The sequence below is a fragment of the Spodoptera frugiperda genome, chromosome 16, assembly GCF_023101765.2.
Source record: "Spodoptera frugiperda isolate SF20-4 chromosome 16, AGI-APGP_CSIRO_Sfru_2.0, whole genome shotgun sequence".
Lineage (NCBI taxonomy): Eukaryota > Metazoa > Arthropoda > Insecta > Lepidoptera > Noctuidae > Spodoptera > Spodoptera frugiperda.
The window spans coordinates 4,485,319-4,512,989 of record NC_064227.1 but is presented as its reverse complement, the minus strand read 5'-3'; the positions used below and the strand labels follow the sequence as shown (position 1 = coordinate 4,512,989).

At 36.1% G+C, this 27,671-nt stretch overlaps 1 protein-coding gene across 2 annotated transcripts in view; it reads left to right on the top strand.

Moving 5' to 3' along the window:
• Positions 1-27,330, top strand: part of LOC118280703 (polyamine-transporting ATPase 13A3) — a 54,145-nt gene extending 26,815 nt beyond the window's left edge. Inside the window, exons 2-20 of one of the 2 annotated variants that reach the window (XM_050699418.1) lie at positions 8,894-8,975; positions 12,872-13,039; positions 13,556-13,626; positions 14,057-14,166; positions 15,834-15,996; positions 16,568-16,772; positions 17,224-17,410; positions 18,370-18,505; positions 18,932-19,097; positions 19,786-19,986; positions 20,467-20,667; positions 21,044-21,169; positions 21,584-21,737; positions 22,159-22,280; positions 23,097-23,214; positions 23,666-23,799; positions 24,374-24,553; positions 25,189-25,315; positions 25,755-27,330. In XM_050699418.1, coding sequence (XP_050555375.1) covers positions 8,928-8,975; positions 12,872-13,039; positions 13,556-13,626; positions 14,057-14,166; positions 15,834-15,996; positions 16,568-16,772; positions 17,224-17,410; positions 18,370-18,505; positions 18,932-19,097; positions 19,786-19,986; positions 20,467-20,667; positions 21,044-21,169; positions 21,584-21,737; positions 22,159-22,280; positions 23,097-23,214; positions 23,666-23,799; positions 24,374-24,553; positions 25,189-25,315; positions 25,755-26,737 — 3,600 coding nt within the window. In that variant the 5' untranslated portion in view covers positions 8,894-8,927 and the 3' untranslated portion in view covers positions 26,738-27,330. Of the gene's footprint in view, positions 1-8,893; positions 8,976-9,138; positions 9,802-12,871; positions 13,040-13,555; positions 13,627-14,056; positions 14,167-15,833; positions 15,997-16,567; positions 16,773-17,223; positions 17,411-18,369; positions 18,506-18,931; positions 19,098-19,785; positions 19,987-20,466; positions 20,668-21,043; positions 21,170-21,583; positions 21,738-22,158; positions 22,281-23,096; positions 23,215-23,665; positions 23,800-24,373; positions 24,554-25,188; positions 25,316-25,754 lie in introns of those variants that run through there. The other variant, XM_050699417.1, reaches the window with a different exon arrangement.
• The last annotated feature ends 341 nt before the right edge of the window (positions 27,331-27,671 follow it).

Genomic DNA, 27,671 nt, shown 5'->3' with positions numbered 1-27,671 from the left:
ATGTGCCATTTTGTAATAAACCTGAAGATATTGTTTTGTTTGTATTGTCTATAAATTAAAAGAGAAATCCTGTTTTCTTTTTATCTACACAAGACAATACGCTATAAGTTACGGCCTTAAATATGAGAATGGATGTATTTGTGAAGGTATCACGGCTGTGACAGGTAATAGATTACTTACATCTTATGATAGATACACTAGGGCCTGATCCGGAGCTGCAGACTACCTAGCGAGTTTACTACCTAGCGAGGCTCCGGCTCGAAAAGCAGGAGAAGGAACGGGGTGGTTTTTAGTCAGTAAGAGTCTGACACTTCCTCTCGCGTCGCCCAAGGCGGGAGAAGTCATTGGATGATTTTCCCCTGTCAAAAAAAGCTAGCACGCAGTATCACTTTTTTTAGAAGAGGGAATATCATCCAATGACTCCTCCCGCTTAGGGTCAGGCGAAATATTAAGATCTATGGTCAAACTCTTACTGACTAAAAACCACCCCGTTCCGACTCCTGCTCTTCGCTGGAGCCCAGGTAACTGGCTAGGTTGTCCGCGGCTCTGGGTAGTTTCACCGGAAGATCACAGAGTGATGCAAACATCACCTGATTCCTTTCCTCCATAAATGTTCAATTCAAACCAGTAGTTCAGGAGATTGGCGTGTGCAAAGAAACAAACTCATCAATTAGTAAAGACAAGCTACTTCTGCGCGGTTTCACCTACTGCTCGGCTCCTATTGGTCGTCTTGTCATAAAAGGATAATTAAACTACTTTTTCTTAATCGTTATTAAATTAACAGAGATTGGATCAAACATGGTACTTACTTAAATGTCTGTCGGCTCTGTTTAACCTTAGGGGGAAGTACAGCTATGATTTATCACTAGAACGAGGATAAAATAAAAACAATACATCACTATATACCTGTGTAGTATCCATTCTTCAATAATAATGATAGGAAATAATTTCGGAACACAAATCATGCAGTGATTGCAATATAATTACTTTAGTCACTGCCCACCTACTTACTGTTGTTGGTAATTATATGTATAAAAAAAAAACAAATAATAACCAAAGTTGTTAGGTTTAAGTGTGGGAGAGCCATGCTTCGGCACGAATGAGCCGGCTCGACCAGAGTGATACCACGGCCTCACAGAAAACCGACGTGAAACAATGCTTGCGTTGTGTTTCGTCGTGGACTCATCACACGACGAATAAGTGAGGGAGGCCCAAATACGCATTTTGCATTAAGTAGTATTCATCATTATCAGCCGAAAGACGTTCACTGTTGCACAAAGGCCTCGCCTATTTGGGGAGGGGGGTTTATAAACCCCACGTATGGCTGGCGGCTTTGGGGATAGCAGTTAGGTCACCGATAAATATTGATTTAATCAGTTTCAGTCAGTTTTAGGACTTACCCGGGTCCGATAGGTGAATGAAATGTAAATGAAGAATATTAATTTGTCTCCTTAACTCTGTCTCATAAACATGCAAAACGAACTCAAAGTCGTGTATGTGAAGTAAAAACAATAGTAATTCAATAATTATGTGGACGGTCGTCATGCGAAGATGATTTCTTGTCGCTTTGTACCTATGTACAAGTACATATATGTGGGTAATTACCTACTGTTATTGATACTTATTTACTGACAAGTAAAGACCTAGAATTACCTATGTGTAGGTGTGTAGGTACCTTTCTTTTCTTTTATTTATTGCGTATTGAAGGTTGTGACGTCATAGCGACGCGTTCTCTGCGGTTTTTTTTTATATTAGGAGGCTAACGAGTAGACGGATTACGTGATAGATATTAGGTGATCAGCGCCACCTATGGACAATAACCAGGTACATGTTTACATTCGTTACACCAAAGGAATTACAAATGCGTTGCCAACCTTTTGGGGTCTAGGTCTCGGAGCTGCTAACAACATAACGGGAACCGAGGCTACAGCTCAAAGTAGGAATGATGTGGTTTTTAGTCAGTAAGTCTGGCACACTCTCACCTCAACCAATGCAGGAGAAGCCGTTGGATGATTTTTCCCACCTGAAAAAGGTATTTTAAATTTTCTAAAACTAAATAAAACTAGGACATATTAATAAGACGTGCGTTATTATTCTATTTAAATATTAAATATCAAATTATACCTATAACACGTTTTTTGTTAGGTACGTAATTCTACCTACATCTACCAACCACAAAACCTAATTTGGAAGTACGAAAACCAAAATGTACTTGATGTTAAGGCTGGGACACGCTTCAAGGTCGCACCGTTGCAATGACCTTAGCTTGCTTGACCTCATATCAAGTCAAAATGTCAGACAAAAACTTACAACTGGTAAAAAATAAAAATATACCTAAGTATAGTACTTGTACTTATAAGATCGCAAATGGCTTATGACTACCTGCATGATAATGATTGATCGAATCTGTACCAATGGCGCAGTGGCTGGATCCCGACCTAGCGCCTGCGCAACGTCTCGAGAGTTCGACTCTTAAGGACAATTCTTTGTGAGATTCACACAATTTTGTTATATGCATAGAGGACGGATATGTGTTGTATCTAATTATGATTTCTTTACAATTATTATGCTAGAAAATCACAAATTTATCGGTAGAATGTTGACTTAGGAATCGAAGTCAATGTTTCTAAGATCTTTACAGTTTGTAATAATTATTGAATACCTATAAAAATGTAGCAAATTGTATAACAAGGGCATGGACACGAGTCCGTGGAGAACAAACGAATTTTAATAGTAAAAAAATCTATTTTTTCCTAAGCTTAAATAGCTACAAACATATGGTCATTGTGACCTATATAAATTGCAAAGTTACAATAAGTTGCTCAACTAGTTAGGTGCTCCTAACTGCAGTTTGCGACAGAGCACTTAGGTAAATGCATTAAGTAGAGCTGCACTCGGTCTTATTCTGAGTCTAAATGGATTTGCCTGGCCACCACTGTACCACATTAAGACTGAGACTGAACTTACAATGTTGTTTGGTTACAAAGGTTACAAGGTACCTTCCTAAGGACTGAAGTTTTATTTTAAAATAGGTACCTTCCTAAAGAAAGGATAAAAATGTTTTTGTGGATCTTGTTTACCTTTTTTCCTATCTACTTAAAAACAATCAGACCAGAGACTTACTATAGATTTCTGTGATTGCTCCTGTAGAATATTATTGTGATGTCACCACAGCATACCCAAATAAATAAATACACCTACACAACACAATGCTTAATCGGCGACATCATAAAGATTATGCAACTCTCCGATCTTGCAATGACTTACGAGTGTAAATAAATGTTACAAGGACGCCACTCGTCTCGATTATCTTATGAATATCCTTAAAAAATTGCAAATTGAGGCAGACGAGTTTCCTTCATGATGTCACATTTCAATTGTAGGTATAAAGCTTATGTCTTGTTTGTTTATACACGTTTATTTTATCTTAAGTCGAGTGGTGACGTTGGAATAAAATGCATTTATGAGTGGCGTATTGAGTATATGTGATGACACATTTTTTTGATAGTAGGTTGTTCTTGACGTAGTGTAACGTAGAAGTGGCCACTGCTGACCAAAGGCCTCCTCTTGCACGGAGAAGGTTCGAGTAAGTATTAATCACCACGCTTGCTCAATGCGGGTTGACGATTTCAAACTTATAATTAGACATTATAAACCCAGGTTTCCTCACGTAGTTTCCTTCGCCGCCGTTTGATATCGGTGTCTAAATTGTCTTAGAAAGTACATATAACTCGGAAAATACCACATTGGTACTTGACATTGGTAGGTTTCGAACCCGCACTCTCATGCAAAAGAAGCAGGCGATTTAAACCACCGGACCTCCACGACATACTTTAGGTACAGGACGGCAGGACGGCTGACGTCCTTCGTACCAAATTCAGACAGATGTCTATGACACTATGACCACAGCTATGACGTCCAACGCATATTAAATCATTTTATAGCCGGTTAAGTAACGATAACCTTCTTTTTAATCCAAATGGCAATCGAATTGACTGCCTTATTGAGTCACTCTTTAGTTTAAATTATGCACTGCCTGGTGAAATTTAATGTCAGGGTCTCCTTAATTACAGAGAATTTCATCCAACTGTATTCAGCCGTTTCTGATTAAGTGACAAGCAAGTGAAGTAAAATTTACCTACATTTAGATAAAGCAAGCGTATTCAGAGTGACTTTGAATCCTCTAGGGAGGTGATAATACAACAAATATCCTATAAAATGAGCCCTGAGGTCCCTGGTCCGAAAGTGGCCAGTTTCTGAGATATTCAACATTTTTTGTTTTTAAATACGTCAATTCAGTCAACCTGTAAGGTAGGTAGGTATTTATATACCTACTTAAGAACCAAGGATTAAGACAAAGGTTCTAGACTAGATAAGTATTATTATTTATTTATTTAATTTTGATAACATGTAGCATGCGTACGCGCAAGCACTTGACGACTAGAGTACTTTATAGCTATGACGATTTTGATACGGCTCTCTCAAGTGGGAATTTACAAACTGTTTTTAGTTTTATCTCAAGATAATAAACGTTATAGAGATATTTAACTTGTTTTGTTTATTTATAGTTATCTAAAAAACCGTATTAAACATTTTCTGTATAGGATATTACTATTTGATATTCAATTGAAGTGAAATTTACTTTATTTAATAACAATGTGTTAAGGGGATGTCCCTGAATTAAAATAATAAAAGGTAAACTTTTTAGCTATTTGGACTATGGACTAATAGGTACTACCACTAGAATAAGTTTGGAAAATATAACCGAGCTTATTCCATTATCTAGATACTTTAAAAAAAAGATTTGCTGCGGAATTTCGGATTATCTTTCTTACTCAATCTTCAGTTAGGTTCCTCTTCCTACCTATCACATGAATAGATTGTGTGCTGTCTATGATCATGTATTATTATTAAATAACAATTTCACATGTTGTGCAAGTATATATACCTACTGAGAAATCTTCATCGAGGTCCTCGAACCTACATACCATATAGTTATATACATGTTATGTACTTTTAAATCACAAAAAGCTATGAAATATAAAATGAGAGAAAAAAACGTGTTTGCACGAAGTGTCATTACATACTTCACTGACTTTTAAGTGTAATAAAACGACAATCTTACTTAAGAATATACATTTTATTACTTACATTTAAACTTATAAAGTCCAGTTTAACAATAAAAATAACTTATGCCCTAAATATTAAACATTATGGTGGAATTATTTCTCAAGGGGAGCGTAGTTGAGTAGCTTTTCAATCAGGTCGACGTGTCCTAGCAGGGTTGTTGTTCGGGAATGGGGACCTGGGGAAAATTGGGAAGGGGGGAAGGGCGTCCAGGTAACCTCACTCACACAACGAAACACAACGCATAGCGTTGTTTAATACGTCGGTTTCATCTGCGTCGAGTACCGTGGTACTCGAGAGTAGAGAGAGATGTCTTCTTTAGTCAAGTATTTTATTAGATTTTTTCTGATACACATACATAGGTATAGTGCCGGATAAAGTCGACGCGAGGCCCATAGCAAATGTGAATAGGGGAGTTATATAGCTCCAATCGCATTGGAGTTACATTGCCTATTGAAATTTTTGATGTAAATAAACCAGAACGTTTACAAAAGCGGGGCTCTTAGCATTGCTGCCTCCTGCTATATGGCTAATCCGGTACTGCATAGGTATTAATATTAAATTAATTATAATATTAAATGGTTTTATTTAGCTTGACCTCTTTACTTTTTTTAGGTTCAGATCGATATGATTTTTGGTACACACTCTTATTCTTGATAACCATACATATTAAAACCGTTTAACATAAAAAATGTATTACTTGATGTTATAATTAAGTTCCAATAAACCCTTTCAGGGCCCAGGAATTGAAACCACTATCTCATGCTCGTTAGTCGCACTTACAAGAGTCGTACTTGTTCCCGAATTCATGCACAATTTTTACATATTTTTTTTAACTTTGTACATACTGTCTTATATCAACACAAAGTATGTTTATTACCATTTATAATTTGCAAAAACTTCGACTAAACATGAGCAGTCTGATCATTAGCAATAAATATTCATGAGTACGCAGAAAAGGCAAAAATTAAAAATTTTAAAAAACCCCCGATAAAAACTTAATTTCAGTAAAAAATAATAAAAGAAACCTAATCTTAATGTACCTAAGAATGTAATAATAATGCAAAAAAAGACGTCGCGTTGGGGGACCGCTCCTAATTATTTCTTACTGTCTCTACGATTTTTTCATAAGTATCACATGCTTGCGTGCAGTCCGTATTCATGCGGTCCCCCAACGTGACGTATTTTTTTTTAGAATTATTATTACATTCTTAGGTACTTTAAGATTAGGTTTCTTTTATTATTTTTTACTTTTTAAAGTTAAGTTTTTATGTCGGGGGTATTTTAAAATTTTTAATTTAATTTTTTATTTCATACTTTTTATAGGTAGGTTAGGTTAAGTTAGGCTTAGTATATTTCATATACTTACTATAATTTCAATTCTTGTTAAGGTAAAGATTACATTCAAGGTCAAGCTCGTTCGCTTTGATTTTTTTTTACTTATTAATTACTAGTTTTTGTTTCTATAAGTAGGCTAAAGATTACATTGGTGCAGGTTTTATATTTATGTTAATAAAAATATTTATGAGTTACCTATGCGGTTATAAGGACGGATGGGAAGTTTACGTTACTTTCAAAACTTTAAAACGGCTCTACATGTCTACACTGATATAATACGTAAAAAACTAAAGAGTTTGTTTGAATCTCCAGGACTACGGTTTCTTTTTGTGTTGGATAGTCTATTTATTCAATGGATTACTTCATCTGCTACAAAGTTGCTCAATAACTTACTATTAATCGTCTTAAAGGAAGTATGTTTACAAGATAATAAAAATATTATTAGTTACCTATGTTGTTATAAGGACGGATGGAAAGGGAGATGATTAAAATTAAAATCTACATCTACACTGATATAATTATAAAGCTAATTTGTTTAAATTCAATTTGGACCAATATTGAGGGTTCTGTTTTGCTCAGATTAGTCGTGTTCAAAAGTCCATAATCAAACCAGTAGTTCTTTAGCTTTAAACAAACTCTTCAGCTCTAAGTATAGTATTTAAACCAGCCTGGAGCTTACTGTTATTGATAACTATGATTATATTTATGTCTCTAGTTTTACAACAAAAAAAAAAATATAATAAATTAAATAAAGTACTTAGTCTGTCCATCTATAAATCAATATGAGAAATAATAATTAACTACATCAGAAAAACCATGGTAAAACCCGAGTTTTTAACACGAATCCAACCTTGGACATCCTCATAAATTACAGACAACCTTACTTTGACACTGGACTGTGAAACAATGACTTTTTAAACTAAGACCTTTTGAAGTTCAGTAAGGTCTTTTAAAGAGAGGTCTAGTTACACTGGCTTTTTCTTTCAACTGAAAGAACTTCAAATGTTCATAAAGATCTTTAAAAGAGAGGTCTATTTATACTGGTTTTTTATTTTCATGACACTAAGGTATACTAATTAGGCATTTATCTTTTCTAGGTCATTTCCTCCATTGAGACAGAAATTGTTTTTCCTTTATAGTTTAGTTTACCTCCAAACACAATGAAGATAGGGGTCAGTGTTATTTTAGGAGCCACTGTTTGGCTAGCACTAGTGTTTCAGTGTAGTGGATTTGAAAACTATTTTGTTTAAATTCAACAAAATAATCTATTTAATAGTTTGTATTTTTGTGTTTCAAAATAATGTGGGTCCTTTTCAAGAGGTTAGTAATGGTCTCGTGTGGAACACAGATCCACACGAGACACAATGTATTTTCTAATGTTGTCTTATACAAATGTATGAAAGGTTAAAATATTATAATACTTAAACCTTTCCCTGAAATTTTAAAGACAAATTAATATTTTGTTATTTTCCATTGAAAACAAAATTGTATATTGCGAGGCAACCGTGGAACACTGAGTCCTAAGTCACAGGTTCCCTTAGTTTAGGAGGCAGGGTTTCATTCATTTAGAAACCTATTCAGAAATAAATACCTAACATACAGATATCATTGTATAAAGTATACAAGTTAGTAACCTATTTCTAATATTTTGTAGCAAAGATTAAGCTTCAGTATATGTATATTATTACTTAGTTAATATGTTGATTGTATTGTAAGGGCCATATAGTTTCAATAAGAAATAAACTAGATATAAGGAAAATATATGCAATATACAAACCCCTCAGTATACTCTGCCTGCAGGAGTCCAAGGTACGCCTCCCATTTGTTGCCAATAACCTTCCCACACGTAAAACAACGGACTGGAATGATCATGTTGGCTTGTTATTCTGAAAAAGTGAAAACGAAATGAGTTTAGTTTTTAGGAGCAAAATTAACATATTTTCGTACAAAACTCATATAAATATTAAAGAATATGCTCTGTAAATGTAGTATTGAAACATAAAAATGCATTTAAGAGCTTATATATTGTATCAAAGCAAACATCTTTACACATTTTGAGGTTATGTTTCGTGGTTATATTACGGTGTTTTACATTTTTAAAGTACTTACGAATAACAAAACAATGTCTATTTAATTTATTTATAAAAGTTTTAATAATACGATCACTGTTTATTTAATTATTTACGTGATACTACAATTGCGAATTTCACAGTCCGCACATAACAAAACACAATAATGACATGACCGTGACGTTTGTGACGTTCAATAGAACGAATGATAATGACCGAATGAAAACTTAACCACAGACTGTAATAGTCATAATAGTCAAGTCATAATTTCAACTTTACAGTCTTTTTACATTATTTATTATACATAGAAAAGTAATCTTTATTTTTAAACGATGTTGATTTCTTCTTTTTTGTTTCAGATTTACTTGTCAGGCTACAAAATATTCCATCAAGATGACGGTGAGCATGGAACAACATCTAACAACTGAAGACAGTCAATCGGTAATTATATTGACTTAATTTTCTTTTATTATAATTTTGTCTTAATTAAAACGTACAATAATGGACTGATAATTTTAGTTTTAAAATGGCAACATTCTGGAGCACATATTCATTATTTCATTCGTTCATTACGATGACATTGACTTGACAGTACGTCATTGTGATCGTGATTGTGTCATTCATTGTGTTGTTTCGAATTTCCGATTACAGCTGGGCATTGTGTACTTATTGATAGTGTATTGTGTAATAAATTAACCCAGGATTAAATTAATATTGTACTCGTATCTGTAATTGTAACGTGAATACTGTGTTCGTGAAACATTCGGAACAAATTTACAGTGATGATTTTAGATCATTTACGTTAGCCAAATATAAACTACTGACCTTAAGTTTACGTTTTTAAAACAAGGATGTTTGAAATCTTAGATGCATTGTTAATAGAATAACTAACACACGTTTACCAAATCTTATCAACGAAGTAATTAAAGAAAACACTAAGATTTAAAATGGCTTTTCCAACTAGAATACCAGAAACATGGACAAATTAGCTGAAAAATAAACGTTTTGTAATGATAATAATATTAAACTACATTAAATCCAACCATTAAACTTAACTACTATTACAAAAGTAACATAAAACTCACAGAATTTATGTTAACAAGTAAATTTCAAAGTGGTGATTATAACATCTGTGTAAATAAGAAATACAGATAACAAAATGGAATCTGATGATGATATTCGACCTCTTATTGAGTACGAAGGAAGTAGGGATTTGTATTTGGAACTCACAGCACAACTGATCAATGCTGACCCGGAATTTGAACAGGTAAAAAAAATAGATTCTTTTTTTATAATATTAAATTTTAAATATCTATGCATGATAGAGTTCTTAGTGGCAATATCTTTTTGTATTCTTATTTCAAATTTTATACTACTAAAAATGAAACTTTTCAGTCTGTTGGAATCTAAAATATTCTAAATTTGTAATTAGTCAAGTAATTAAACAGCAAATAGTAAAACTTTTATTGTTATTTTTAAAACTTTCTAACTAGTTTTTCTGCAATTGACATTTATTTACTCAACTTTAGTGTTGTTCTTACTGTATTCACCTATGTCCTATAGTTTACTAAATTACTATAGTTAGTATGGCATAAAAAAAATTATAACTTTAGTAAAGACTTTGGTATGCAACCTTTAAAGAATGCACAGGCATAAAATAAGAGGACAAAATCTTGTTCTGTTTATGTGAAGAAACAGGTTTTTACATATTGGTTGCAATGGAATGCAAATAAATATTATATGTGTTCAACAATTGGGTAGTTTCACATATACAATAAAATATCCCAAAATAATTGTACCTTCATTCATTAATTTGACAATTTTGAGAAACAGGTATGCTATTTGATGCAAACATTTGATCATAAGTTGCCCAATTTTTCTAGTAAATTTTTGAGAAAAAGGTAGTTATGCTATTTGATTCAAAAATTTAATGTCATTATTAAAAATCCATAGATAAAAGTATTGAATTTGACTATTCCGAAACTACCATGTTCTTGGATCTTGTATCTATATAATAACTAGTTATTTATAGTACTTTAGAAAAATCTACAGTCTTTTAAACTTTTGCAGGATATAGCAACATCTATATCAACTTATCTACTTAAATATAGACTTCTAAACTTTTGGTAAGCCGAGTTTCCCTTATCCCCATGTAGTTATTATCCTCAGAATACCTGATAGATTGCTAAAAGCTAGAATATGTCCCTGTATGTAAGATTTATCCTGTAGATATACATACTTAGTTATTTATAAGTAGGTATTTAGTGTATGCGTCCCTCATTAGTAGAATGATCGCCTTTGTAATATTTCATTGAGTTCGAAACAAAATTGCAAAAAGCAACAATTAATATGTGCATCTCTACCTACCGCATTAGTGAGAAAGAGATAAAAGACAAGGAACTAATGTTTCATAGAGTAACATTATAAAATTGTATCAGTAGGTCTTAGTTAGTCAGTCGTTATCTGTATCCCACTCTATAAAGCTATCAGTTATTATGAATGCATTGAGTAAAATGTTATAATATGATTAATTTATTGTATAAATGGTTCATGTGATTAACAGCTGTAATTAATTTTATGTATTGGATAAGAGCTGTTCGTTAATTGACTGGGTAATTTGTTCTTATCAACTCTAGCTCGTGCCAATATAGTTTCTGTATGCAAATTTTCTTGTGACTATTTATGTAGAACAAATGAGAGAAAGTGAGATGGAGAGTGACAGAGAGCTAGATAGCGAGTGAGAGAGAGTGAGAAAGAGAGATAAAGAGTGAGAAGGAGAGATAGAGAGTGAAAGAGAGTGAGAGAGAGAGAGATTGAGAAGAAAGAGAATTTTTATTTATTTATTAATTTACTTGTAGGGAATACCAATTTTAAATGGTAAAAAGTGAGTGATATCTTCTAAATGCAGATGCATTTAGAAGTGGGTTTATTTTTAAATACCACATAAAGTAGATACTTTATGTGGTATTTAAAACATAAGGTGTAATGTTAGGTACCAAACAAATTTAATTTAATTTAGGTATGAGATCAAAGTGTAGGTTTCAAACTACATATTTTTATGACTCATGTAGGGAGCTGACTCAACTGTCTTATACTCTTTGTTATATACTTCCGAAAGGGGATCTACCTCTATTATAATTATAACACATAATATGCTTGTTTTCGCAATTTGTTTGTAAACTAATTGTCTGAATCACGTTACATGAACAATAGCAGGGAAGTAATAGTTTAGTAAATATAATTTGGCATAATCTATACTAATATATGCGTGGTAAGAGGACAATTACATTTTTTTATTGTACTTTTTATTCGTTCACAATAACTTGGGGTAAATAGAAGAATACTAGAATAAAGACAAATAAGAAGTACCTATTCGGTGATATTTAGGAAATATAGTGAAAAATCAAATTTTACTTTACATAATTATTTTGGGGTCTGTTTCTAATCAGGAAAACAGTAGGGAGGCAAGGCTGTGATAAACTACCTCACGGTTTTAAGTCAGTCTATATGTATGTGTATGAATTTATTAATGTATTTACTTAGAACATAAACGACTAACTACCTAATTTGTATGTGAACATACTATCAACAAATATATGTAAGTAGTTATGTAGTTACACAGGAGTAATGTATGCCAATCGTTATGCTTATCAACAACGTGTAGGTACTTACATTGTTTTACGTAGAATTAGTGTATCTCGCTAAATGTACTAACTAGTTATTGTTCATATAATTTTGTTTTCGATGACGTAACATAGGAAGTTTGAACCATGAATCAGTATGAACAAAGAAAGCATGTAACTACTTAAATTATTGACCTAATCTGGGGCCTTAGTACGAGTTTGCTTTACGCTCAACGAGATCGAAGAGAGACTGCGTGGGAACGCTCTGATTGGTTGGTAGTGGTGGCGGGCCAATCACACCGCCGAATGCTGTCTAGTTACAATCTCATTGAATGTAAAGCAAATTCGTACTAAGGGTACTGGACTCTGGACTACAAGCCTTCTCTACATAAGAAGAATTTGCATGGTTCTCCACGTTTCTTCAGATTGAATTTCATAATTTAACAGTTGAGCTTTATCAGAGAGACTCTTACACTTTTTAGCTATGTTAATCATTCCCTTTTTTGATCGGGACCTCTCCTGCCTAGGGTAAGGCGGAGGGAATCTTATACATTTATTGACTAAAACCACCCCATTCCAACTCTTGCCTGGAGCCAAGACCGTGGTAATGCCCGTAACTGCGGTAAATTTTTGCGCATTACTCCTCATCCTGACCCCCAGTTTGCAAGTACCAACCGTTTTACTGTAATACTAAAATATTTAATTTGTTCCCAGGTAGTATACGGCTATCGCAAGAGTCGTTGGCGGACGGTCTTGACCTACGTGCTGTCGATCCTGTTCTGTGGTCTGCCATTCCTGGTGTTCCACTGGCTCCCCACCTGGTTCCTATACGTCACCAGCGTCCGCTGCTCCTTCCAATTAGCTGATAGGGTGCTGGTGCTTGTGAGTATATTTCGATATATATGTTATTGTTATGAAATATGTATGTGTTTTGATTTCTTTATGATTGTTGTAAATATTTGCATATGTTGAATGGAAATACTCTCTATTTGTTTATATTATAACTTTCGTGAGATATACTAAATTAATTGTCGTTCTACGTGGAGGACTAAGGGGAAGGCCTTTGTTCATCAGTGGATGTCTCTCGGCTGATGATGATGATGATGAAATTAATTTTCGGCTTACTCACGTAATTATTTGACGAGGAACTCGACTAGTTTTAAGCCATGCTAGAGGCTCATTCATGATGTCGTTGGTGGAACGGCCATGAACTAAGAGCTTCGGTTTCTAATACTAAAATTGATTATGTGCTTGTACTAAAGATTTTTTGAGGATTCATTACCATTAAGATTAACTACACAATGAGAATTGAATAAAACTCAAATGTTTCATTTAAGTACCAAATATATATTTTTTAGTTGTGTTAAGCTGATACTAACATTGTTTTTTTGTTTTCAGGAAACATATCAAAAGAAATGCAAGAGTTACTACATACATCTAATATTACATAAAAATATAGCAGATACTAGGTAAGATATCATTTCCTATTTTTTATGGAATAGGAGGCAACAGCAGACGGGTCACCTGATGGTAAGCGATCAGCGCCGTTCATGGACACCCGCAACTCCAGAGCAGCCACATGTGTGTTGACGGCCTTTTAAAAGGACGACTGCACGGTTGGCGGTGGCCGTGCAACGTGCAGCGGGTTCGATTCCCGCACGGAGCAACTCTTTGTGTAATCCACAAATTGTTGTTTCGGGTCTGGGTGTCATGTGCATGTGAAGTTGTATGTCTGTAAACGCCCTCACGACACAGGAGAAAATCCTAGTGTGAGGCAACGACTTTCTTTTTTAAACGTTTAGATAATTAAAAAAAAGGAGTAAGCTTTCCTACCATCATTCTTCTGTTTATTTTGTTGGTCTAAAACTAGTTAGTTAATGTTTTTTGTTTAAATTCCAGTGGTTTACTAAACCAAGGGTTTGACGACGATGGCTCCAAGGAGAAGGGCCCCATTGAAAGCGCGGACGCCATACACACTCCCATACATTTGGATGATGGGACTACACTTAGTGAGTATTTGTAATATCTAATAACTAGCTACTTCCGCGCGGTTTCACCCGCTCTACTCGGTTCCTATTAATCGTAGCGTGATGTTTTATAGCCTTCCTCGATAAATGCGCTATCCAACACAAAAAGAATTATTCAAATCGGACCAGTAGTTCCGGAGATTAGCGCGTTAAAACAAACAAACAAACTATTCAGCTTTATAATATTAGTATAGATATTTTAGTAAGTAACGAGATAGTTAGGTAATGGTTTCCGGAGCTGCGGACTACCTAGCGGGAGCGGGTTTACCACGGCTCGACAAGCAGGAGTAGGAACGGGGTGGATTTTAGTCAGTAAGAGTCCGACACTCCCCTTACCTTGCCCTGGCGAGAACAGTCATTGAATGATTTTGCCCTCTTAAAAAAGGTAATGGTTGCTTTGTTGGTCGAGTGGTTGATTTTGAGTTTAATTTTTTTGGTTCACACAATAGCTAGCAATTTTTTGATCTTAGAAGTTATTAGCAATGGCGGGGATATAATTTTGTAATTTACGTTGCAATTAAATTATAAATCAATCCTACAACAAAATATTTACATATAAGTTTTAAATGGTCACTAACACTAATATTAGAACCAGTTCATCCGTGATAATGGAATGCAATGCAACAGTGCCGAAATATCGGAAACTCATAGAAATAGATAAACATGGTAAATATCCCGTCTCAAGTTCTAATATTAAAATATTTACAACTGAACAAATAATGAACCTGCCGTAAATTGAGCGTTATCTACAATAGGACAAATTACAATAATAAATACATATTATTATGTTGAATTGTATCCATAAATGTGTATATAATACTCTGTAAATCACGTGTGTATTCGATACGGCGTTATCGTGTCGTTGCGTCATACAACGGCTGGGGAAGACCTGAACACATGTCCTGATAACAGCACACAGACTCCTACGCGTAGCGCCATTCAATCCATACGAATTAATATACTTACATTGAAACTATACAATATAGAAAACATTTGAAAATATAATACCGTAGGCCCCCTTGACGGGGGCCATGTATACATGTTTTAGGGGTCCCCTTTTTGTTTGGTGAAAACTCATCCAATGACTTTTCCCGCCCTGTCTCTCATGCCTTAAAGAGGGGACTTCCGATGCTATAAGAACAAGCCCATGTTTGGGGGCCCTTATGATGACGTTAATTTTCCTAAAGTTGCTGCCAACTTTTAAACTTATTTTTTTCGCGAAAAAAGGCAATTGATTAGATTATGGACATTCTGAAATTAAATGAAAAATTGGGAAGTTTTATTTTTTACGCACGTTGGGGTCACCGAAGCTCGGGGCCTCCGTATAATTGATACGGCAGATACGGCGCCAGCTACGCCCCTGCTAACGGAAAAGGTTTAAACTATCAGTAGTCAAGAATAAAGACAGGAGTTTCCGTTCAGACAATGCTATTAGGACTATTTGTTTTGAAATGTTTTTGGGGTCTTAATCAGATACTCCTGCATCCTACTTTTTTGAATTAGGAAATTGAACTGAACACACGATTAATTTAACTTACGATAACTTTTTAAAACCTATTTGTAACACCAACGCATTGTAGTCATATTATATGACTAAGGTTGACAATAATGCCAACAATTAAATTAAAAACCTTTCTTTTTTCCACCAGATGTACAAAACTACAGATATTTCCGGCATAAGAAACAGTCCCTCATATGGGACAGTACGCGAGCGAAATGGACGAAGCTGGCGGGAATCGAATCCGGAGCGTCGTGCGCACAGCTACAAGCTATGGGCGCTACTCCACCGTCCAGTGAACGACGGGTTAGAATGTGAGTAAAATTATTTCTGTATGTAATTATAGAAATTATGTATTATGCGAAAAGTCAGTTAGTGTATTATTTGTACATAGAAACAATAGTCGCAACGCGACTGTTGAGCAAAAGAGCTTAGCAAAGTATTACTTATTCATATTTTTGGTCAATATGCGCATGAGCAGCACTTTAAGTTTAGTTATGTAATAATTAAGCCTGTGGACGACATTGCCGCGACATTGTTGAAGCTGTTTCTTGTCGCACAGTCAACAATGTCATGACATCGCTTGATGTCTCTGGGGACACATGTCGCTCGACAAATGTTCTTAGTGGGGACGAGGCTTTAAAGGGCTCCCTCTTTTGTAAGAAAAGTGACGGGTTATGCTCAATTGACTGATTAAATCGTGATTTGCAAAATACACCCTTTGCTTATAAAACTTAAAATGTATTTTGGCTTCAATATACATACAATGGCTTGGTGCCAATATATTACTAGGTGAGCGATATATGTATCATTACAAAAAAACCAACAAATAACCGACTATTCATCAATATATTCCATAGTATATTCCAAAAATCTCTTCCCCAGGCTAAACATCTACGGCCTAAACGAGATCACGGTGCCGGTCCAGTCCATCATGACGCTGATCCTCCTGGAGGTGTTCAACCCGTTCTACGTGTTCCAGCTGTTCACCATAGCCGTGTGGCTGGCCGAGCCGTACTATTATTATTGTATTGCCGTCGTTTTAATGTCCACGTTCGGTGTTGCCACTTCTGTTATACAGACTAAAAAGGTTAGTGGGTGTTATAATGTTTTTACATTAAGAGTGTCACTATACAGAGTTTCTGTCTTATCATAGGTGTTTTTGAAAGACTTTTAAAAGACCCAGGCCCTTCTAAAAAGTAGGTTGGTGTAGAAGCCAAAAAATACCGAGAAAACCTCCTATAAACCGATAACCTATAATTGGATTATACTTAATAACAATATAAAAAATGTGACAAATCTGTCGATGTCACTGCCGGTTTTATACCAAAAGCTTCCTCTTTTAGACAGGAAGTGACTATTCGAGTACTACATACCTTAATTTTCGAGTATAAACAACTAAATGATAAATAACCAAATTACTATTTCTGTAAGCCAAATAACCAAATTAAGTACTATTTAAGTTACTATTCAAGTACCTTTACCTTAATTTTCAAGAAAAAACAATTAAACGATAAATTACCCAATTACTCCTACTACAGAACCAAACCAACCTCCGCGCGACAGTGGAAGCCCACGACACGGTAGAGCTATGGGACGGCCGCACGGTGGACAGTCGGTACGTGTCGCCCGGGGACATCATAGTGCTGCCCCCTCGCGGCTGTACACTGCACTTCGATGCTGCATTACTGTCGGGCGCCGCTGTGCTTAACGAGAGCATGCTTACTGGTATGTTGAGAAATAATTGTTCGTGTTTTAGGGGTCAAGTAAGTCATTTGGGGTCAATAGTACTGTAGATGTTGTGGTTTCATATGTATGTGGTATGTGGTGGTATGAAATAATAAAATTATTCATGTTTTAGGGGTCAAGTAAGTCATATGGGGTCAATAGTACGGTTACATATTTATGTGGTATGTGGTGGTCTCACCCCCTATTACATGGGACTTATAAATGTGAGTGTACATCGTATAGCAGCATTACCTGCTGTAATGTGCACCTCTGCCTACCCCTTCGGGGATGAAAGACGTGACGTTGCGTTGCGTATGTTGTGGTTATTGACCCACAAAGCTTGACTTTTACGAAATCTGTTTGTAATAAAATTGATATTTAGCGTTGTCTGTTGTACATGATACGTTTTTGTGTATGCTATAATTTAGGACAAAAATAACGATTAACAGTATTTTTTGATTAATTATCTTGTCAGTCTTATATACAATGTGATAGGGGTGAGACTTCTAACCCGTTAAGGCTGAGTACTACATCTAATTTTATCGACAAAAGTCGGGGGTCGAATCCCCTCCCGGAAAAATTATGGCTATTTTAATATTTTTTTTTACTTTTATTGATATCAAAGGTTGTATGCGTCGTAGAAACAAAAAAAAAAAACGACAAACGGTAGCTAATAACCTTGGCTAACTAATTCATTACTTTTTTCATATGTTTGATAATGTTTTGGTGAGAAAAAAATCATTTGTGAATAATTTTTACCGAAAAAATCACTATTTTCCAATATTTTCAATTAGGGGTTTAACCCCCATATTATTTTTTTGTCGATAAAATTAGATGTAGTACCCAGCCTTAACGGGTTAGAAGTCCCACGCCTATCACATTGTATAATAATAATTTAATTGTCTTTATTGGAAGGGTCTATATTAAATATTTTATTAACTGTTTGTTATTGTTTCCAGGTGAATCAGTCCCGGTAACAAAGACAGCCTTGCTCCGAGTGGACCGTCCCTTCGACTTGAAGGAGCACGCGTCCAGTGTACTGTTCTGTGGCACGAGGGTCATACAGACCCGGTACTATAATAACGAGCCTGTCAAGTAAGTATTTATTGCTTTTAATTTTTCTTTTACAAACTATAAAGACATTTTTACCGTGTGTAATATTTTCGCCAGACAAGAAATATTTAAATAATATTATGATTCTTCGTATAACTAAAATTCTTGTATTTTTTCTATGTTCTAAATACTCACTTCAAGCATTGTTTTTTAAAACTGCCCCATACTGGTATTTTCTCCTGTGTCGTAGGTGCGTTTACAAACCTACAATATCCCATGCTCATGCCTCCCAGACCCGAAACAACAATTAATGGATCACGCAAAGAGTTTTTTCGTGCGGAACTGAAACCCGGTACACTCTGCACAGCAGCCGGTTATCCAGCCATCGCGCCAACCGAGCAGCCTAATTAATATTAAACATTTTTCCAAAATATATCTAATTCACTAATAAACCTTCCCGATCCCCAGGGCTCTAGTACTCCGCACAGGCTACAATACCAGCAAAGGCCAACTAGTCCGCAGCATCCTATACCCAGTGCCCGCAGACTTCAAGTTCGACAGAGACTCCTACAAGTTCATCATCATATTAGCTTGTATAGCGATCGTGGGACTCGCTTACACCGTCGCTCTTAAGGTGAGATACATAAGTATTTTTGTAACAATAGTAATAGGCTAGATTCCTACTAGTCAAATTCAATACTTTTTTCGAAACGTCAAAAACGATATTTTCTATGAACTTTGTATGAAATACTCTATTATGACGTCATCAGATTTTTACGTCAAATAGCAGACTTATTTCTAGAAATTTTGCTAGAAAAAATCGAAAATTAAGTAGTTCATCAAATTTATGAATGAGAGTGTGATTATTTTTCAATATTTTATTGTATTGAAAAGTTGTAATAATTTATTTTTGACCTAGTCATCATCCCTATTATAGTTGTGGTTAAATTGTAGTATGTAACGTAGGCATTAAAAAATTGAATTAGATTTATCATAAAAAAAATATCATAACTAGAGCACGGACTAAGAGTCCGTGGAGAAAAAATATATATAGGAAAAAAGGTGAGATGGGGTCTTTAGTCATTTAAGTATGTCAAGTGGGGTCAAAGTTTTTAGTATCATGTACTTTTTGTATAATAATACCTTTCGTGATTGATTAAAATAATTAGATAAATTAATCGTCGCATCACTCGTATCGTTGCACATCATGCTCTAATAATTATGAGCCCCTACCTTGACTTGAAACTCGTCGAGTAACCTCATCGACTATTTACGTAAATTATAATACCCAATTTAGATGACTTTTATAATATTATTTCCAGGCATACCGCTCTCTAAGTCCAGGAGATATAACTCTGAAAGCTCTAGACATAATAACGATAGTGATCCCGCCCGCGCTGCCGGCGGCCATGACAGTGGGTCGCCTGTACGCCGTGTCGAGGCTGCGGCGCGCGCGCATCGCCTGCCTCAATACTAGAGCTGTTAATGTCAGCGGGTCTCTGGATTGTGTGTGTTTTGATAAGGTAAGTTGAAGCATATGGCTAGAGCTAAAGAACTGATCGATAAACAGACATTGTTAATTTTATTATATTTGCTTTGACGTTCAAAAGTGGCTTCCTGAGTAAACAATTTTGACTTTGATTTAGACTTTATTTAGATTTGTATTTCATTTTAAAAATTTATAAGTTTTTTTTGTGAATTGAGCTGTTTTGGATTTCCGATAATTAAAACATTTACATTTACAAAACTTTTTTTGTTACGAAAGTAATAGTAATGTGATGGAAAAAGGGCAAAGAATAATTTTCTTTTCAAATTCTATACAGGAAATAGATTTTTCCTTTCGGAACTGCTTTAGAACTAGCCCAACATGGGTTCATTTAGAGCTTTCTTCAACGCTTTTCGATACGGATAACGCATAACATATTAAAGTTATTCATATATACGTTTCCAATATTTTATGTGCAAATAAATCTTAAAACAAAAACACCCCTTCTCTCCTCCAGACAGGAACTCTAACAGAAGACGGTCTAGACATGTGGGGTGTAGTGGCAGTAAGTGGTGCGACCAAGCCCCCCAGACTAGGTAGACCCCAGCGTGACCCCCGACAGCTCAACGAGCTGCACCCCCTGAAGCTGGGCATGGCGTCCTGCCATAGTCTTACCTTGCTTGACCATGAGCTGGCTGGAGATCCACTGGATTTGAAGGTATGATGATATTAATCATTGTGTTATAAGCTAATAATAGACATAAGTGTTTAGTGTTTGATAATAATAATAACAAACTTTAATAGCATCTTCTGTTTAAACTCGTTGCGGGAACCAAGACTATTGTTTATGTCCGTGTGGCGCACTAGACTTTGTTGTTCCGATGATTTCAAGATTATATCTACTGTAGATTACAGGAATATTATTCTCCTCCTATAGAGTAGGAGGACTACATACAGAAGGATACTGGGTTGCAAGTTTGAAAATAATTAATTTTGAATCATTTTTTTTGAGTAAAGTTCTAGTCCTGTTATTATCTTCAAAACATGTTAGTTTTTATTGAGTAAAGTACATTATAGTATTATCATATGTGTAGATGTTCGAGTCCACGGGCTGGGTGCTGGAGGAGCCAGATGTACCGGAACATTCCAACTACGAGATCCTCACTCCTACCATCGTGAAACCGAGGAAAACTGCCAATATTGACGTCGATGATGTACATGTAAGTCTTTTATTTTTTTCAAGTGTGTTTTTAATTACATAATTTTTGTCTGGTATGTAAGTGACTGGTGAATGCAGGACCACAGGTTTTATTCTTAGGTCAAGCAAAATATTTTTGGTGCTGATGGGATTTTTCGAAACATCCGTCCAAAAATTATGTACTTAGGCCAGCCATACACGGACTGCTTCAAACAGTTATAACTCACTGCTTGAAGCCGCGACTGCGCGATGAACTATAGCCATTCATTCGCTGCCGTACACACGACTGCTCGAGCAGTCGCGACCGCTTCAAGCCGTCAACAGCTTCAAGCAGTCGACGCCGACCGCTCGAGCAGTCCGTGTACGGCCGCCCTTAGTCTTACTAGCAATACGTTTAACACGCTCTTCTTACTAAAATCCCGTTTTGATCCCCCAGTTGCCCCTGGAGCTGGGCATAGTCCAGCAGCACCAGTTCGTGTCGTCCCTGCAGCGGGCCTCCGTAGTCACCAGGGTGCTGGGCGAGGACGTGCTCAGGGTCTACTCCAAGGGGGCGCCAGAGATGCTGCGGACGCTATGTGTTCCTGAAACTGGTATGTTATACTATTTTATTTATATGACTGATGTCTTGCGCAAACAAGTGCGCAAAATTGCGCTACCAAGTGCGCAAAATTGCGCTACCAAGTGCGCAAAATTGCGCTAAAATGGCTACTGGTCACACCAGTCTGTATTATTGTTTTTACTGCTTCGTTATTAAGGAATCACAATGGCGACTACTAAGTATTATACCAATCGTAACATTTTTTAGTTTTGAATTTTTTTTAAGGTAGCACGGCGTTTGAAATTGTGACCGATGCACTAATAACTTATAATTTAGATAGTAAAAAATAAAAGCACAAACCAAATAAGATATCTTTTCTTACCGTTTTGGGGTAATTAACAACCCTATCATTTTATATGTATTTTTTTTATGTATTAATCCAATTACTATAATAATATATATTTTGTTCACAGTACCTGACAACCTGTACGAAGTATTGAACTCATACGCGGAGAAAGGGTACCGAGTGATAGCAGTGGCCACCAGGGTGTTGGAGGTCACCTTCAAACAACTGCAGAAGATGACCAGGGAAGAGGTTAGTCTCACACTGATATGATGATATTATAACATATTCATGTTGGTACTGGTGACATATTAATCTAAAACAAATTAACTCTTCCATATATGAGAACGGAACTGTACAAACGAAGATGTTTTCCTATGTGCATCCAAATTTATAATAAACTTCCTAACAAAATTCGGGAACTACCTATGATTCGGTTTAAGAGAGCATTACGAACATGGCTATTCGATAATCCCTTCTATTCCATTAAAGAATTCTTGCAATATAAGTCCCCGAAATAAGGTCTCAGCACACATATGGGATCGGAAAGGGATCGTAACCGTAACGCCTTTCGCTTCGCTGTCAACCAGGCGTCAACCTACCGTATGCACGTAACGAAAGCGTATCAGCAGCGCCTGTACGTCAACTCGGCTACGGCTAGGCGACACCGACTAGACTAACACGATAGTTAGTCGGTACGGAGAGACGTAAGCGCGGGGACGGAGAAACGTAAGCGTGGGGACGATGAGCCGTAAGCGCGGGAATTCAAGTTCGGAGCCTGTTCCGAGGCGAGGCGATTACGTTATTATTCCGATTAGTGTGCGTTGCAGTAGGGAGTTTAATACAAACCATTCTGAACGGCTCGAGGCGATACGGTGACGATCCCTTTCCGATCCCATATGTGTGCTGAGATGAGACCCATAATTGTATATTTAAGATAAATATGTATTTTTGCATGTCATTATATTATGACTGAATACTGTACTGATCGGCACTTTGTAACACCTTGTATGAAACTGTATTCATTAGCAAATAAATCCTTTGACTTTGACTTTGTTTTGTTCGTAGATTGAATGCGAGCTAGAGTTCCTAGGGCTGGTGATAATGGAGAACCGGCTGAAGGCAGCCACCACCGGCATCATTCGCGAGCTGAAGGAAGCCAACATACATGTCGTTATGATCACCGGTAAGTGCAGTTTTCTAACATAAGTCTTTTTTCCCCACGAACCTCTGAATTCGTCCCCATGCCCCTAAAGCCGGGGGCTTACTCCCATGAACAATAAGGTTTTTTCTTTACGAATGAAATAATCTTGCAACCGATCAACCTAAATCACTGGTTTCTAATCAATGATAAATGTTCTTATAATAACAAGTGTGAGACATACTAAATTAACCAAAAAAAATACGGTTTACTCACGTACATTAATGGAGAAAAGCTCTACTAATTTCGAGTCAGTTTCAGTCAAATTGTATTCCTCCTTTCTTTTAAATACTCTGCTATCAGACATAATTTCTTAACACATTGAACGCCGTGGTGGTCACCGGTGACCGACATTAGCAGAGGATTTGCCATAGTTTTCTATTGGCAGTCAAAGACTTAATAATAAATGTAATATTTACCTAATAAATATTTATAGGGGACAACGTGCTAACAGCAGTGAGTGTGGCGAAGGAGTGCGGCATACTGATGGGGGAGGAACGAGTCGTACTACTGCAGACGGACAACAGTGGGGACACTCCTGTTATATACTGCGAGAGTACGCTGCATGGGGTCAGTATACTTTGAAGATATTCATTAATAACTTTATCTCCAGGCTGCAGTGGATTTGCAACTTTATTTGTACTAATAATAAAGTTGAAAATACAAATCTAGACTAAATAAAAAACAAGATAGAGCTGGCACGCCCCGATTATCTTTACACAAATATCGTGTCATTTTTGGGTCAAAAGTAAACGATAACTCAAAAACGATTCCACAGCCATTTCAAATTTCATCCCGATCCCTTCAACCATTTCGACGTGATTGAGTAACAAACATACACACAAACTCACAAACATTCGCACTTAGATTATTAGTAAGATTAACTCTCACCAACATTTGGTCGTTTTTACAGATGAAATCAAAATCAATCCCAATATCTTAATTAAATGCCACAAAAGCATATACGAGATCAGGAATCACAGCTTAAGGGGGACCTGAAATTGCAAATAAATCCTCTCTCCTACGAATTTTATATTTTGCTGTGCCCGACAGGGTCCATAATTGTGACTAAATACTGTATTTTCAAACACCTGTGTATGTGGATGCAATAAATACTTGAATAATCCTACTTTTAACTCTCCAGGCAACAATAGGTCGTCGCTACCCCCTCCAACGCGAGTGGCGCAGCGTGGACAGTGGGCACGGCTCGTGGCGCTCCGCCCCGCCGACCCCGGCCTCCGCTGACCTGGACAACAGCTACGACGCGGAGACCGGAGCCCTGGAACCTCGGTACAAGATTGTCATGACTGGAGATACGTGGCGGGTATGTTGATTATAGTTCATTCAAATCAAATCACTTTAATGTATCCATAGTGTACATACAGTGTGGTAACTTACTTAATACTCAGTAATAGGTTTCAACTATGCCCTTTTGGGCACTGCAAAAGAACTTATTCTATTTACATAATAATAGATAACATTGTTAGTTTATGATAATGTACTAGAAGTGATCTAAATAGATAAATTCAACATATTTTGACGAAATGTCAAAAATGATCGTCATATTTATTTTATCGACGAACTTTCGTCATAGTTTGATTACTTCAATGTTTTCAATACATATATTTGACTCAATAAGCAAGCAAATTTACAGCTTTAACTACCTCAAGCGCCATGCGTATAACGCGTCTTTATAAGCGAAAACGCTCCAAGCGCTTTACGTTCGCCGTGTGATACATAATATTATAAGAGATCGCTCATTGGAGAAAAATCAACGTCCAATACGTTGATTTTTGTTTATGTTGGGAATGAACGACCAATGAACAGATAGTCCAATAAAAAAACCTTAAACATTTATTAATTCAAAACACAAATCTCCCTACAACATCATAAAACATATAAAACCCACAACAACAAAGCACCTAAACTCCTTAACAACAAGTTCCATCTACATACCAGGTCCTTCGCGAGCACTACCCCAACATGGTCCCCCGCGTGGTGGCCCGCGGCGCCGTGTTCGCGCGCATGTCCTCCGACCAGAAGCAGCAACTCATTGTGGAGTACCAGGCGCTGGGGTACTATGTCGGTAAGTACATTGCTAAGTATATAATATAATATTATTTATATCGAGTATTAGGGGCCCGATGACATCGTCAGAGTCACGGGGAGCCAGTAGATGCAGGTGGCGGCTTGTCGTTCTACGTGGAAGGCTAAAGGAGAGGCCTTTGCTCAACCATCTAACCAACTAACCATCATCATCATTATCAAATGATGATGATGATGGTTAGCCGTCCCAGTTTCGCATAGGTTGAAAAATAACCTATATTCACTACTTTCGAGTGGTTTCTCTCACTGCTCGGATCCTATTGGCCATAGTGTGATGTTTTTATGAATGCACTATCAGCATATATCGACCAGCAGTTCCGGAGATTAGCGCGTTTCAAAGAAACAATCAAACACACAAACATACAAAGAAACAAACTCTTTAGCTTTACATATATTACATTAATGTTTTTCTCTTCTAGGTATGTGTGGAGACGGTGCCAACGACTGCGGAGCCCTACGCGCCGCCCACACAGGCATATCTCTCTCAGAGCTAGAGTCCTCAGTAGCGGCACCCTTCACATCCGCCAACCCCGACATAGTATGTGTGGCCAGAGTCCTACGGGAGGGACGCGCGGCACTCTCTACCTCCTTCGGCGTCTTCAAATTCATGGTAGCATACTCCCTCTCGGAATTTTTCTCTGTAGCTTTCCTCTACTACTTCGATTCAAACTTAACCGACTTCCAATTCCTATACATAGATGTCGCTCTAATCGTTAATTTCGCATTCTTCTTCGGTATGACAGAAGCATATACGGGCAAGTTGTGTAAAACACCGCATTTAACCTCGTTACTAGGTCTCGTACCTCTCTTTTCTCTTGTCGGGCAAATGATTTTGGTCGGCGTAGGACAGTATTTAAGTTATTTAGCGTTGACGTTTTTCCCGTGGTATGAGAGGCATACTTATCAAGGGGATGAAGCGAATGAGTGTTGGGAAAACTACGCTATATTCGCGATATCGATGTTCCAATACATTATTCTGGCTATAGTATTCAGCCACGGGTCCCCTTATCGAAAGTCAGTGGTTACAAATAAACAATTGATGGTTAGTATGTTGATAATGACTTGTATATGTGTCTACATAGCTGTTTGGCCCGCGGAACAGATAGCCAAGTTCTTACAATTAAAAATGCCAAACGATACCTTACTGTCCTACATAATCCTTGCTTTAGCTGCCTTCCATCTCCTCCTAGCTTTAATCTTCGAAAGAGTGATTATAGAATACTGTATGGAAGGTAAACAAATGATACCAAAGTTCTTAAAAGAGAAAAGGATTAGGAAAACTCCATATTTGTTGATTAGAAGGGAATTGACAGACATGGATTATTTAGATTGTGATAGCGTTATCAAATATGATAAAGAGACTAGCGATTCTGCGTTCGAATCTTCTGGAAAAGGCAGCTGAGATGAGCTTCCTAATATATAGTATAGGACTCGAAATTTTATAGTTCAAATGTGATCTTTAATTCATACCAAATTGAGTTCAAATTCGCTAGATCAATTTATTTTAAGATATAACTTTTTTTTCTTTTTGAACAATTATATGTGTTTATATAATTTTTCATTAAAACTTGCCTTTATTTTATAGTGCCATTTACTATACAATATAGCCTTAGTACGAGTTTGCTTTACGTTGAACGAAAATGAAACGAGAGCGCGTTCGGCGCTCTGATTGGTTGGTTCATTCGCACCGGCGTTGGTTAAACGCAAAACAAATTCGTACTAAGCCCTCTGATATTTTTTCAGCCCGCTGAAAGGAATTATGAATTTATACTTATTTCTAAGTACTAGAAATGTCAATAAACACATATCAATAAATGTCGATATGTTTATAGAGAAAGTATTGTAGTGATGTGATCATTATTATTAGAATATATCGATTCTAAGAATTTCTATTATTACGTCTCTAAGTAGTTGTCGATAAAAATTAAAACTATCGATATTAGAATTTTATATTTATGTCGCGACATTCAAATGAACAATTTTATGAATTAAGTTTAAAAAGTGTATTTATAATTCTGATATTTTTAATTTGAAATCAATTAAATGTTCTATTTTTACTTCTTTAAACAACTTACTTTAGTATTATTATTAATGTAATGAAATATGCAATCAATATGTTTTAAATATTTAAATTAAATATTTCAAAGGTTGTTTCAATGGTACAAAAATGGCGCACGTCACAAACCTTGGTGCTTATTTTCAAAAGTTATTTACAATAAGTATTTGTGCATATTTTTCTATATTTTTTAACAATATTGCTCTTTATAATAATATTTTCAATAATTATGCCCGGTGTTTAGCATTTTTCTCGTTTTTATAGCTTTTTTACTTTACTG